Genomic DNA, 14,739 nt, shown 5'->3' with positions numbered 1-14,739 from the left:
CAGCAGAAAATGGGAGCCTTGATTTGTTGCCTGCAGCATGAGAGGGCTCAAAGAGCGGTGCTGCTCAGGAGGGTGCTCTGGCTCCGAGAGGATGGAGTGGGCTGAGGGGCACGTTCCCTACTGCAACAAGACTCAAGGTTAGAAGTGAGAGCCCCAAAGATGAGTGGGGTTTGAGATGTGTTTCCTTCCTTTGGTTTCTGCAATTGGTTCTCCTGTAACTGTGTGTGCTCCTTGTCTGTGGCATTGTCTCTCTCTGAGGCACCTGACTGTCCCTGTGTCCTGTTAGGTGCTTAGAAGTCGGGCCATAGTCATCTGTGCTGGACAGGCCGATTGAGCAAGTGCTCTCAGGCATATGTCTTCATCAGCATCTTAGTTACTGTGTGATTTGAACAAGCTGCCACTAACTGTTAGAGCCCTAGCAATGGGACATGCTAGGGTGGTGGACATTACAGCTCAAATTAACTTGTATTATCCAGGTGAAAAACAGTACATGCTTTTCTCCCATGTTTTGAGAACTGTTTTTATCTGATACGGTTCCTTCTTAGTATTGAAGTTGGCTTTGGCAGCAGTATTTGAATGGCATTTTGTGGTGTGGATTGGGTTGGAAGTAAGTGTCCAATCACAAAGCTAGTGAACAGGTTTAGTGAAGTCAGTAAAACAAGGGAAAAATGTTTTTGAAGATTTGTGGAAAACATTTATTTTAGCATGTATTTAGTAATTACTGCACATGTTTAAGCTACCTAAGGAGGAACGTATTAAAAATTTATTCATGAAAGTTATGCTCAGAAAGTATAGAGAGTTAATCATTTCTTGTGCTGTGATAATGTGCAGGTAGCTGGGTAGACTTTGCTCTCTAAAATTTCAAAACCTATAACCGTACTGAAGTTCCTGCCCTCTCCTGTGCCTTGCATTGTTATCGGATGGAGAAATTAAAACCCAAAGGAATTTCAAAAGCCTCTCTCCTCTTGGGTTCTGGTTTGTCCTTGGTATTCTGATTGGTAGGTTGCAACATGGTAATTATTTATGCCTAGCTATAAGTAGTTGCTCTGAATACTGTTTTCAGAAACCTCAGCATGTAAACTGCTTACTCTTTCTATCTGGTAAATGGGCTTATTTTTCCAATACTGCGGTAGTTTTAGTTCCTTTTTTTTTCTTTTTCACTTAAACTCTTTACTGAATAATGATTTTTTTTAATGGTTGAAAGGTCACAATTGTGTGCTAGATAGCAGAAAGGGGCTAGAATTTCCTTTTTCAGATTTTTTTTCCCCTTTTATTTTGCTTGCTGTTTGCTTATGGTACGCATTCTTTTTGGTACGTATTCTTTTTAGTACATATTTAAAGGAATACAATTATTGGTGCTTGGTTATGGTTTGTAAAGTACTACTCCATTGCTTTAGTCGTGCCACAGAATCTAGTCAGAAGAACCTAGTCTGTCGCCCCACAAACTTCTGGGTGTTGGTACAAACATGGTGGTAGGGGTATGGTTGGCCAGATGATCTTGGAGGTCTTTTCCACCCTTAATGTTTCTAATGATTCTGTGAAACCTAATTTCAAAGCCAAAGTTAATGAAAGACTGGTCCTTTGGGAAGTTCCCCAAGATGTTTTTTGCATTCTGCATAAATAGGTAGAAAAATGGCCAGATCAAGTATGTGTAAATTCAGAGCAGCATCACTGCAAACTGTTAAAAACTTTTTGTTGGTGGTGGTAAGTTCTTAGGGTCTAAAAACTAATGAGACCAATCTTAAGCTGTTAGACATTTTTCAAAAGATTTTAATAAATATTAAAGATAAGTTGTTTAGCCTTATGCCTGATCATAGTTCCTGTCTGTATGTAGAACATGTGGCGTACGTACAACCTAGTGAAATACATTAGAACTGGAGGTGAATCACGCAGCTCGGTTCTGAGAGGCTTGGTGAACCACATCTTGTGCTGTATGCACGCACAGAGAGATCTGTGTTTGAACTGGACTGAGAGAAAGGAACAAAAGCTTACTGATCCTTTAAATGTCATCTTAAAGGAAGTCCATCTGTCATTTTGCTGAGGGAAGGATAATGGTATTAACCTTCATCCTCTCTACATTCAGTGAAGCACTGCAAGATAATTCAGAGGGTTTCATTAGGCCCCTGTATGAAATGCTGTACAATTCGTATGTTGTGTGTTCTTTCAGTGCGTGTTTTATTTGTGCTGAATGTGTTATTCAAGTCAACAGAGTAGGACGGAAGAAAGAAGAGTGTGGAAAGGGCGGCTCGCAGAGGGTTGTTGTTGCGTAATCATTCAGTCTGAACGTGGAAGCAGTCCAAGCCGTGCTTCTGCTGGAAGTGTTCTGTGCGCTGCTTGTGACACGGATTAGTTAGTGTTACTGTGACCAAAACATCTGAGAAATGCTTCACTTGCCTTACATAAAAATATGAAATACCTCTTTTATCAGCTCGTTCCGAGTATTGGGTTAGCCCAGGGTGTTGAAGTCTGAAGGGATCCTGCCAACTTGCTTCTCAAGGCCTCGTAAGACATTTGGTTTTAAATGTCAGCAGCTTGACTGCTTCTTTGTTTAGAATTTAGTTGGAGGATGTCATGGATCTTTTTTTATTATTATTATTTGACATAGGCGGTATATTTATTCTCTGAAATAGGGGCCTTTACTGAGCTATCTTACCTTCAAAGATTTCATTGACCGAGCGGGAAGATGTTCTCTCTCCCTGTGCCTCTCTGGTGAGTCATAACGAAACGAGTGGGAAGCTGTTTTTACTCCTGTCGCCTGCGATGAGTAAAGGAGAATGTTCTGTCATTTGGGAAAATACTGCGCCCCGAGTGGAGACAGAGCTGGAGCTTCGTGCGCATCCTTGGGCTTCAGCCTTGTGCAAAGCTGACAAGAGAGCAGGTGTGAACAGGAAGAGGCACTGTGCCCACCCTGAGCTTTCTGTAGAGCTGGATAAATTAAGAGCTGTAATAACCTACGTGTGCAGCAGGCATCCCAGTATTCGTAGTCTTGTTTAGCAACGCCATCACCCATTCACGCTCCATTTCTAAGTAAATACATTCTTTTAAAAAGAAAATCTTGATACTGCATCGCTGGGGCGGAGGAAATAACAGATACCCCATCTGCTACTGCGGACAGATATAGCATATAATCATTTTGCAAGAGGCTTGGAGCTGATACGGTGCTTTAGCAAACTTAGACACCCAGAAAACAAGCATATGAGCACCACATGTATGTGCATAATCTTGAAGGAGGGTAACATGCTGTATACTCACAACCTGCTACTGTGCTATTTTTCTCTTTTTATTTTTTTCCCAAAATAATGTGTATGCAGCATTTTGAGTGGACTCGCATCCCTTTAATTAGGGAAGGAGAATATTTCAAAAGAAATTTCTACATGCTGTTTTTCATAACGGGATCCTACGAAATAAGCAAAATATAGATATTTCCCCGTTTTATATTTATGTACACATAAATGTATGTGTGTGTGTGTATATATATATATATATATAGTAATAATAAGAATTAAAGTTCTTCAAGCAGTAATTTATCCTCTGAAAGGAGTGTCTGCGTTACAGAAAAAGGTTAAATACAGGCTGTGGTAGGAACAGTTTTTGAATGTGCTGTGATACAATATTGTATTCGTCTGAAGCCAGTCTTATATACCAATGTAAAGGGACTAGGATGGATAGAGCAAATAGTGAATTCACCCTACCGTGGTCATTACTATTTTGACTAAGTGTCATCTTCTGGGCTACACCTACCCATTAAACAGTATCTTAAAACATTTTGGAAGCCTCAGGGAAGCACCAGCTACGGTGGATGCCGAGTGTAACTATGCTGGTGGAGGAGGTTGTCATCTGTCCTCCTGTCCTCAGCTGCCATTTACGGAATTCCTCCTGAATTTACTGTCCTTTCAAATCCGCTGGGAAGGTGCTCAGCTCATTGCTTTCCAGGCATTTCCAGCAAAATCACGTCATTTAACGAAGACAACATGTGTTAGCCTAGCACCCTATGAAAAGTTCAAGAAGCCCTTACCGTAAGAATTTTCCTGGGAGATTTTTGGAGGCAGTAACTTTTGCCTGAGAGGACTATGACCTGTTTGAATGGCATAATGGAGCTACGAAAATTTGGTCCACAGCCCTGGAAATATTATGAAGAAGGTTGCTTGCAACAGAGTCTGAAAGCTCTTTGCTTTTCAGGTAGGCTAGCTTTACAGCAATTGTGAAGACCATTCTGTAGCTGTACCACAGCCCTGTGCATGGTTTTAAGAAGGGATTTTACTGTGAACAAATAACTATCTGTCTGAATATTCCTTTCTCAGTTGAGTAGGTTTTCATTTTTATGTTAGCACAGGAGTGATAGTAAAAGGCTTGGCTTTTTCCCTACTAGGCACCCATTGAATCATAGCTCTTGCTAATTAAATGTCTGTTAAGAAGGTTAGTTTGCATACTGGAATTACTCAGACATTGTTTAGAAAAACTAATTAACATCTCTATATTTGAGATAATTTGGTAGCCTTTCTGTCTGCTAGCATGTATTTAAATTGAAATTTTTGTGATTGTAAATTATATTACAAATTAATCTGCATAGAACTTGTACAGGCAAAAAGTTGGTACTCATATTTTCATATGGTAAAATAATTTAATCAAAACAGTATCAGGAAAAAAACTTTGTATATTATTAATACTATAGATTTTTGTTTTCAGTGAAAAACGTGTACTTGGGTCAGAAAGCAATAAAAAAGTGCTTGTAGGCTGTTACGTAGGGCAGCTTTAATTTGTTTTTGTTTTTTCCCCTCATCAGTATTGTTAGTTAAAAAGATACGTTTTCTGAAGTAACCAATAGTATGTTTGCATAGTGTTGAGACAGATTTTTAAAGCAACCATTCATTTTACCTGCTCATCTTTTACTTTTTTGTTTTGTTCCAAACAGTGTTTAATTTGGTGTGTTGTATTTAAAATACGGTTGCTAACATCTAGAAATGTCTTTTTTTTTTTTTCTTATTGCTGAGTAGAGGTGAATTGTTATTTGGTGGTTCCTCCCCTCAGTCTTAAGATATCGGTAGATTACAGTAACATTTAAATGTGTATTTGAGGTGAATAAATATACTTAATGATTTGTACTAGCCAATAAAATGAAAAAAAAAATCCTACTAATTCCAAACAATAATTGTATGAAGTATGACAGCTTTAAATATCAGAGTTTTTCCAGTTTTCTTTGCATCTATTTTATGTCAATGAAATATCGAAAGTAACAAAATGGTTCTTGAGTTGTTTGACTTATAAATGAAAGTGTTTGCTCTGACTTTACTGTCTCTCCTATGTGGCGATATTCAAGTGTTAGCTTTCATTTAAATACCGAAATTTTAACTGTTCTAATTTGAGAAAAAGGTTCAAAACCTCAATCTTAAAAGCTCAACAAATTGTAAAACACAACAAAACAAAACAAAAAACTTTTCAGATTTTAAACATTTGGAAGTGGCAATAGCATGATTTTTTCTTTCTTCTAACTTAGATGAGAGTAGTCTTGTCTCTGAAGGAGCTATACATAATTTTGGGATGTGTCCCATGTTCTACCTGGGAATTGCTACCAGCTCGTACTGAGTCATGATGCCACCTTGTGAACCCACCAAGAAGAGAACAACTGTAGAAAGCCAAAATGATAACTTCTAATGTGATTATAGCTTTATAATTCATGTAAAAATTGTAACACTCATTTTTAGATGGGAATTTAAACAGATTACATTTTGAACCAAGCTGTTGTGAAGACAGGATTTTTGATGGGTTTCCCTTTGTATAACAGTAAGAGGGCTGACATAATCCCTCTAAAATAATTTAATCAGTCACCTTTCTTAAGTGAGTCAGTGACTGATAAGGTGTGATATTACAGATACACGCTTGTGATTTAACTTGGAACAAGTGCGGCATTACCATTTAAAAATACTATGGCCTATTAATTTTTAATCAATGTTGACTTATTTTATTCTTTTTTGCTGGACACTGCAAATGAGGCTTGCTGGCTTTCAACCAGAACGCATTACAACTTGACCTGAAAACCACATTAAAAATGTGTTGGTGTTTTATTTATTTATTTTTATTATTTGGACTGCCAAATAGCAAATCGTTATCTTTGTTTTAGAAATGAATCAACTTGAATCTAATTAATGTAATGGATTAAGTTGAAGGTGCTTTTCATTTCTTTTCTACTTACTGTCTGAACTCATGCAAAGTAATGGAGGATTGTGGCCTCATAATATTTTCTGTCCATCTTAATGCAAGCATACACGTGTCTATGTATAAAGTTTCCTGTTTAGTGCCCCATACATTGTAATTTAAATCTGTTAACTCCAGTTTTATGGATGAAAGTTGTCGTTCTAGTTGCTAATTTCTGTCTTTACAAGTTTTGTGTTTTAACTCCTACTTCATAGCAAATGTTTAGCTTTTTTTTTTTCAAATAGCCTCAATTGTATTTGCTTACCTCCAATTATTTAAAAATAAATAGATAGAAAAGTCAAATTTTGAAGGAGAAGTAGGTTCATTAATTTGTAGGAGTTCATGCTTTTTTGAATGGATATTTATAATAGCTATGCTTTTTTCAAGGTATAGAGCTCATAAATCAAGGTATAGAGCTCATAAATCAAAAATCAAAAGGGCTCCCCTGGCTGCAGGCCAGCCCACCATTCCATGAAGAGATGTTCACATTCGTTAAGAATGTTACAGAGGAAATGAGGAAATGCTCTTGGAAATGCCCTCTCCTCCTGTCAGGATTACCTTAGCCTTGCTGTGGTTTAACTTCTAAGCTGCAGTTCACCCAGCTGGTAATTTCAGCTGTTCACGGAGGAAACTGAAAGTTGGCTTTGCGTGTGCTAGGTATAAGGTGTTATAGAGATGAGGTCTTAGCCACATATTTTTGTAATTTCAGCTGCTTTTGCATATCCACCTTTATCTGAAGATGCCGTGTGCATCCTGAATGAAGTGAGAGGTGGCAGATCTTGATGAAACTTCCTGCTCTGGCAAAGAAAGATCAATTAAATATAATAGATACGGGGAGAATCCAAATGGTTCCAGAGCACTTATGTTGTTCCTCACCCTGTTGGTGCTGAGTGATAGGAAAATCCACAAATTTCTTTGGTATTATCAGAAATGGGAAATGCCACGTGCAGTGGCAGTCAATAATAATTCCTGTCTGGATCTGCTCTGGCCTGGGAGTTTCTACTTCTGTCCGTGAATGAAAGGCATCCCTGTGGCTAGTACTGATGGAGAGGCTGGTTTGGGAAATACATTTCCTGTAAATGTTTGGAGGCTGAGTGGATTTCTGGTCTAAACCACCAGTACAAACACTTTTCTAACAACATTGCAGCTTGTTCGTGCCCCCACCAGCCCTGCCTGTCCCTGCCCACCCCCGGGGCCTGCCCACTGGCCCAGGCCCTCACATCAGCCCCAGCAGAGCCAGGCTCCAGCTCCCCACAGCCTTGCCCAGCCCTGGGCCCACCAAGACAGACTGATGTCTGAGTCCAACCTTGCCAAATCCCTGTCCCCATGTCCCTGGACATCCCAGAGCTGTGTCTGACCACAGTTGCTGTCACCAGGCCCGATCCTGACTCCTTGCAGCAGCCTGACATCATGGCCTGTTCCACCAGGAGCCTGGGGCTGGCTTCTGGCCACCAGGATGCTGCTGGTCCCTGCAGCTCGAGTGGAAGAAAACAGGAGGGAGCACGGCTTAGCTGTGTCTTCTTCCTGATTTCATCTTGGCTTTTGCAAAATGCAAGTGCTAATCCAAAACATCCCTGCGTAGCCTGGGCCTGGTGCTTCTGTGGTGGGGAAGTGATGCAGTGCTGTGGAGCTAACCCTGAACGAGTGTTAATTGTTCCCTTTTCTGCTGTCAGCACTTCTTATGGCTGCCTTCTTTTTAGCTCAATTTCTTCAGGAAAGGAGACTTACTTAAAAACCATTTGTTGGTTTGCTCTGTTGGCTAGTATCAGTCATCCCTAATTCAAAATTATTTCAGATTTCATGGATGCTCAGACTGTGGGAGGGTTCACACTGTGTTATACATACTGTATCTGAAAACCATGAAATGAAACCTAGATGCTTTTGGTTGGTGCTTGGGAGCTTGGTTGAAAGAGTAATTGACTGGCTACAGTAAGTTTTTCTATTTCTGTTTTCTGTTTGGTTTTGCCATGTTATTCTGCTTTATTAGTGGCCTTTTTTTTTTTTTCTTTGTAGACCTGAATTTGCAAAGCCCACATTACTTAATTCACTTCAGGCATTTATTTACTAAGGCTTAGGAAGGATAAAGGCGTTGTGTGCAATGGGAAAAGCAGAATAAATCCGCAGAAGACAGAAAAGCCGTTGTTTTAAGATGTCATTAAATGTTGCCAGGCACCCTCAAGAAAAAACCTGCAAAAAGCTATTAGTTGGAAACAAAACCTCATCTTTCATTAATAATTCGAAATGTGGAAGAACAACACGGCAGTTTTCTGCTTTCCAAAAGTTGAGTTTAGATGAGTGTATTAATATCATTAAATGTGTATTGGAAAAACAGATTGGAAGAACCACACTTTGAGGTTTAGAAGGTGTTCTTTCCAGCCTGTTGGTTATCTAGTTAAGCAAAATACATTTTGGTGATGCTGACAAAATCGCTATATGTAAGCAATGTGTTTAGATTAGCGGGGAGTTTTAACACTTGTTATGAATGATGACTTTGGAAAGAATCATGCTGTTATAATTCTCTCTTTCTTAGGTTCTAGATTACAGGAATACAGCGTATCAGATAAATATATATTTTTTAAAGTTTGTTGTTTTTTTTAAGTGCATTTAATAACATCTTGAGTGAGCTTAGATTTCAGGCTGGTGTTAAGTAATGGTTTCATCTATATTGGAGATTCTGATCCACTTTAAGAATAGACCTGGCAGACGTTTGAACAGAAGGGGTAGACTTGTACATGGACAGCGCTGGGCTAAGCTTAGGGAATTCTCACTAGAAAGACTTACAATAGCCATTCTGAAGGAAATATAGCTAATGTGATGCAGAACGCTGCAGAGTGCCAAAGCAGTAGGTGTTTTGATTTACAATTTATGTCAAACTGTTAGTCCAGCATCAAAGTGAAAATTAACTATTTCTGAGGAGGGAAAAAGCACTAATCATTGTTGACCCAGAAATCTCTATCTTCATGGACCAGTGGCACAGCTGGAATTGTTGGTCCCTGTGCTTCAGGTACAATCTCAGTCAAGAGCAGAAGCTCAGGACTGGCCGGATCCTCTTTCTGCTCTGTGGCATTGCTGTCACCTGGATCTGCCATCAAGCTTGTTTGCCTGGTTTTTCAAGACCAAATCAGAGTTCTAAAGTGTACACTAAAATTAACTCCCTGGTAAAAAGTGGTAGATATACTTTAATTTCTTCTAAAATAATACACATTGATTTTCTTTCACAAATTTCTATTAAAAATTGTTTTCCTAATGTATGATGTTAATTTTAAATACTGTTATGTGGCCCTGCAAGAGTTTAGATTGCACTGGAATATAGCTATAACTAGATAAACTGCACTTGTGATACTGTAGTTTAGTTATCTGAAGATAATACTGTCACTTCATGGTTTTATTCTTGAAGACAAATTTATTTATTTAGAAATCATTTAGCACTACTCTAATTTTAACTAATTACAGAACAGCACTCTCGTGGAAATAATTCACATGTGTTTTAGATGCTTTTCATATTAGGAGGTGATATTAAAAGTGTAAGCATTCTCCTTTATTATCACTTGGAGATTTTGCAAGGTTTTCCCTTTTTTGTTGCCTAAAAACATAGCGTGACCGTACGCTGTAATAAAATCAAATACTCATTTTCCATTATAAAAAGCCATATGCTTATACATTCTGATTTCTTTCTGGCAAGTTCATGTAAGCACTATAGCTGTACTCTTGGATTTTCAGTTTAGAGTGGACTCATTCTCCCTACCATCGTATACAGTCTTTACCATCATAACATCTTGTGTTTTCTCTCCTCAGCATCTGCAGAAAAAGATACAATCAAGAATACCTACTCCAAAGTAATGGATGCATATGGGCTTCTAGGTGTTTTAAGATTAAACCTTGGTGAGTAAACTATCTAAAACCTTATTTTTTCGCTTGGGAAAGAAAATTGTGCTGCTTCTGTAAAACTGCACAGCACAGGATCTCCAAAACAGGAACTGTGCTCTTTTATTTTTTGACTTTGTAGAGTAACTTGCAAGTTTGGAGCATTCCCAGAAATGAGGGAGTAGACAAAAATAACTTCCGTTTTTGCAACCCCTGTTATTTTCAGCATCGTTTCTCCTGTTTGTGTTTCCTTTTATTCTGTTGAACTTGAAAATGGCTTCTTGATGTTGGTTATGTTTTCATTTTTTTCAGCCAAATCAGGTTAAGATTATGCACATTTAAGAATATAAATACGTCAGCCTCACAGTCTACTAAGATTCATTCTCTTACCTTTGCCTTTTCTGGTTTCACAGGAGACACGTTGCTACATTATTTGGTTCTAGTAACAGGATGCATGTCTGTGGGAAAGATTCAAGATTCTGAAGTCTTTCGAGTTACTTCCACTGAATTTGTATCATTACGAATTGATTCATCAGATGAAGATCGTATTTCAGAAGTGCGCAAAGTTTTGAATTCAGGAAACTTTTATTTTGCGTGGTCTGCAACTGGTGTCAGTTTAGATCTTAGTCTTAATGCTCACCGCAGCATGCAAGAGCACACCACTGACAACAGGTTTTTCTGGTGAGTTCATAGTGTGTTTTATCAGACATTATGTAAAATAACACATGCCTGTTCAGACTAACCTGTGGCAAGTTTTTTAACCTTGTCTTTATCAGCTCTTAAATGTATGCCCTTGTCTCACAAATGTTGATGAGCTAGAACAGCATTATTTTAATTGTAAGGACATAACTTTTATCTTAATGATGCAATGTTTCCATGGCCACCTGGAATTTCTTAATTGGAAGAGACAGACTTTCTACTGCTTGTGATACTATACTTTGATCTGAACAGTTGGTCGTGATGTTATGTTTCAGCTTTGGTGTCTCTTAATTCTTCATCAAATGTGTCAGTTTCTTTAAGTGAGTGTGGGCATGGAACTTTAACGAAATTTTTCATCTTTTGAGCATTCTGGCTTCTAAAATGGTGTGCAGTTTATATGTGGTTTCCACAAATTGAAAGGGTTTACAAATTTTGTTACATGGATAAAAGCGTTGTCGCTAATTTTGATGAAACAGAGTAGGTACATTACACTACAGAGCACATTGCTTGGCTGCTGAACTTACTATCTTTTTACAGAATATCTTTCAATAAAGCCAAGTTTTTGACACAAAATTCTTGTGGGAAACAATACTCCTGTTTCTGCCAATAAGTATCTTAAATAACACCGGAGATGTATTCTGACATTTAGGAAGGTGAACAAATTCTAATCCCTTATTTTCAGCCTTTGTTAAAAATGGAATATGTTTCCATAACCATTGGAAAGGTCTGAAGGTTGAGCGGTAGGTTGTTCAAACAGGTGAAAAGCTACCTCTTCCCCCTCTTCTGTTCATTATGCAGGACACCAAAACACCTCTGGCACACCATTGCCACTGTTTTGGTCAGATAGAGGAGTGTGATCTGATTACTACGTAAGACCAAATATGTGTATTAGGACAGAAAATAAGGTGTAGTTTTCAGAGACTTATATCTTAATGTAGATATACAGGAATTATGGGAACCTAGTTATTTATGTCTGGAAGAAGACTGAGCTCCATCTTAATAGGTAAGTATTTCAAGGCTTGAAGTGATGATACCTGCTGATCCTATCCAAATCAGATCGGCCTTGCATTTTGTCCCCTGTTGCAAAACTTCTTAAGTTACTTGGCTTTTTTTTCAGTAAGAATTGGCCTCAACAGGAGGAAGTTGTAGTGTCCCAGATTCCAAGATCTAGAAATGTAAACACTAAAAGTGAATAATAGACAGTATTCTGCTTATGCATTTCAGTAAGCTCTCTTAGGTTGCTTCTATTCAAATGTTCCAGTCTCAGATTTTCCAGGGAAGAATGTCGTTTACTTTCTCAGTCTTCTATTGTAATGCATTTGCGTACTGTTCTGTGAAATGAATGCATTCATCTGATTTGAATCTTCATTAATGAGTCTTTTTAAAGCAGCCAAGGTGTTTGATGAATTGCAGGTATATATATTTTTTAATTAGAAACTTAGAACGAAAAGGCTAAAATTAAAGTAAATAGCTTCAACTATTAAGCCAAACGTTATTTGAAATTATGATAGAATTTTCTGGGCAGTGATGAAACAATTCCCTTACTAGAGTTTGCTTTTCTTTGCTATACAGAAAACTTTACTTCCTTTTTATACAATTGAAGAAGATCAAAAGCCAAGTCCCAGTACAGTGAGGTAAAACAAACAAACAAAAACCCTCACAAAACCCAACCTTCAGTCTTATTTATTTTCTTCAGTGTTAGTACTTAATGTGCACGTATATCCAGATTGTGGATCTTTCTTTCATTTGAGCAGTAATTGGTATTAGAGTTGGGTATATGTAATACATAATGTACCAGCACTTAACCCTGAAACTGGTATTTTCAGAAATTTGAGAATCAATTGGTTATGAATGTATTCTAGGGAATATAAAAAAAAAAACAAAACCTTGAACTGTTGTGTTTTTTTTGCTAGGTGAGGAGCAGAGGCTGTAAGTGTTGGTTATTTATTTTTTTTTTGAGATCATTACAATTCATGGCTACACCCCATACTCTTATAGTGCCGTGATCAAAGCAATTCTCTTGGGACCTTTGCTATTTCAAGTATATTTAAATAATAATTATATCATGAAATTGTCATACATGATGTTCTTCTCTTATCTGTAGTAGTGGGCATAAGATCTAAGAAGTTACCAGCTGGCTTAACAAATTGAGCTGTGCTTTATTTCCTTCCCATTTTTTTTTTCCTGATAGGAACCAATCACTGCATCTACATCTGAAGCACTATGGTGTGAATTGTGATGACTGGTTGTTACGGCTCATGTGTGGAGGAGTGGAGATAAGGACAATTTATGCAGCTCACAAGCAGGCAAAGGCTTGTCTCATTTCACGACTAAGCTGTGAACGAGCTGGCACCAGGTTTAATGTTCGGGGAACTAATGATGATGGTCACGTTGCAAATTTTGTTGAAACAGAGCAGGTATGTTAGTTACAGTGCACATTCACTTGCCTGATGAGCTCAATATAAACAAGCATGTGGATAGTTTTTTGCCCTAACTCAACAGATTGTGAGTCGTCTATAACCAAAGATACAGGAATAGTTCCTTTGCTGCTGAATAAGGAAACTAAGTAGCTTACATAATTCGATGATCTTGGTTTTTAGTGTAGCTTGAGGTCAGGGCATGCATGGGTCTGAGTTTTAGTAGCCTAAGAAGTTGCTACGCGTCAGCTGAACTGCTGTAGGTGGCCATAATTGCTCTTAACCTGAGCTGTGAGTGAGCATGTACTACTTTTAGCTTGAGCTAATTGTAAACATCAGCAAAAGAGATTTTGGCAAATTCGTGTTATCTGGTGGTTGGGCAAAGATAAAAGCATTCCTATGGTTACTTAATGTGGCTCAGCTAAAGGTAGTCTTTAAAGCTACTGTAATTCCACTGCATTTGATTGCCCTTATTATAGAGAAATGCACAAAGCTATTGAATCATTCTTTGCTGGACTTTCTTTGCTTATTTCTTATGATAACCTAGTTATCAAGGTGTTGTTCCTGCAACTGTATTCATGTCAGTAGGTATCTTTGACTGACTGACTCCTGCAAAGCCTAGGTGACTTCAGCAGGATTTTATCTAGATAGGGCTCTGTCCATACACATCCAATTTTAGGAGCTTAGTCAGAACGCTGTCGTTAGAGTTTCTCTGTCCAAGTTTCCTGGCAGATAATGTCACTAGATGACTGTGGCATATCATCCTACTTAGTTTTCTTTCCTTTACACACAGCACACCGCTGTATTTTGGATTCTAATGCACAAAATCTGTGCAGGTGTTCTGAGTAGGCTGCATTGTTATTTTCTGTGCATAGGTTTACATCCCAACTGTTATGGGTCTTGTGATGTAAGAAGCAGAAAACATACAGGAAATTCTTACCAATTTTTTAAAGTCATTCAGGCGATATTAATAAAATCTTGATGTATTTGCTTAGACTTACTGAACTATGGTTTGGCAGGAAGTATAGAAGTGCCAGAACTTCCTATATGAATTGTTCAGAGTGGGGAGAGGAAAAAGCGTGGGGAAGACAACTGGTATTTTAGCTTACACGGTAGAATAGGCCATGTGTAAATATATTTTCTGTGTGTGTAGCTAAGGCTAAGAAAACTAAAACTTTCTTATACTCCCTAATGCCTATTAATACTATGATTTTTTTTCTCAACAGGTGATATTTTTAGATGATTCTGTGTCGTCTTTCATACAGATTCGAGGATCTGTTCCATTATTTTGGGAACAGCCAGGCCTGCAGGTAAGCAGGAGATGGCTCTAATTATTATTCATGTCTTTTTAGGCATCTTAGAGTAGTGTTTAGGCTCTTCTGCACAATTACCGATTAGGATGAGGTTGTCCTTTGGGAGCAAGTAGGTGCTATTGTTTAATACACGAAGCCTGCTACTCTCGGGTCTTTGAATGCTGTTTTGCATCCGTTAGATGTAACTAACATCCAGTGCTTTGAGATGTTTGATGTCTGAAATTGAGTTTTTCTATTTTAATTTAAATTGCTGT

At 38.1% G+C, this 14,739-nt stretch overlaps 1 protein-coding gene across 22 annotated transcripts in view; it reads left to right on the top strand.

Moving 5' to 3' along the window:
* SYNJ1 (synaptojanin 1) overlaps positions 1-14,739 on the top strand; it is a 64,835-nt gene that overhangs the window by 2,211 nt on the left and 47,885 nt on the right. For all 22 annotated transcript variants that reach the window (XM_080556614.1, XM_080556604.1, XM_080556616.1 and 19 more), the window contains exons 3-6: positions 9,988-10,074; positions 10,470-10,737; positions 12,947-13,172; positions 14,399-14,482. In XM_080556614.1, the coding sequence (XP_080412740.1) occupies positions 9,988-10,074; positions 10,470-10,737; positions 12,947-13,172; positions 14,399-14,482 (665 nt within the window). The remainder of the gene's footprint in view (positions 1-9,987; positions 10,075-10,469; positions 10,738-12,946; positions 13,173-14,398; positions 14,483-14,739) is intronic.

The sequence above is a fragment of the Anser brachyrhynchus genome (assembly GCF_964034855.1).
Source record: "Anser brachyrhynchus genome assembly, chromosome: 1".
NCBI lineage: Eukaryota > Metazoa > Chordata > Aves > Anseriformes > Anatidae > Anser > Anser brachyrhynchus.
The sequence above is the reverse complement of the archived record's forward strand: the minus strand, read 5'-3'. Positions and strand labels throughout refer to the sequence as shown.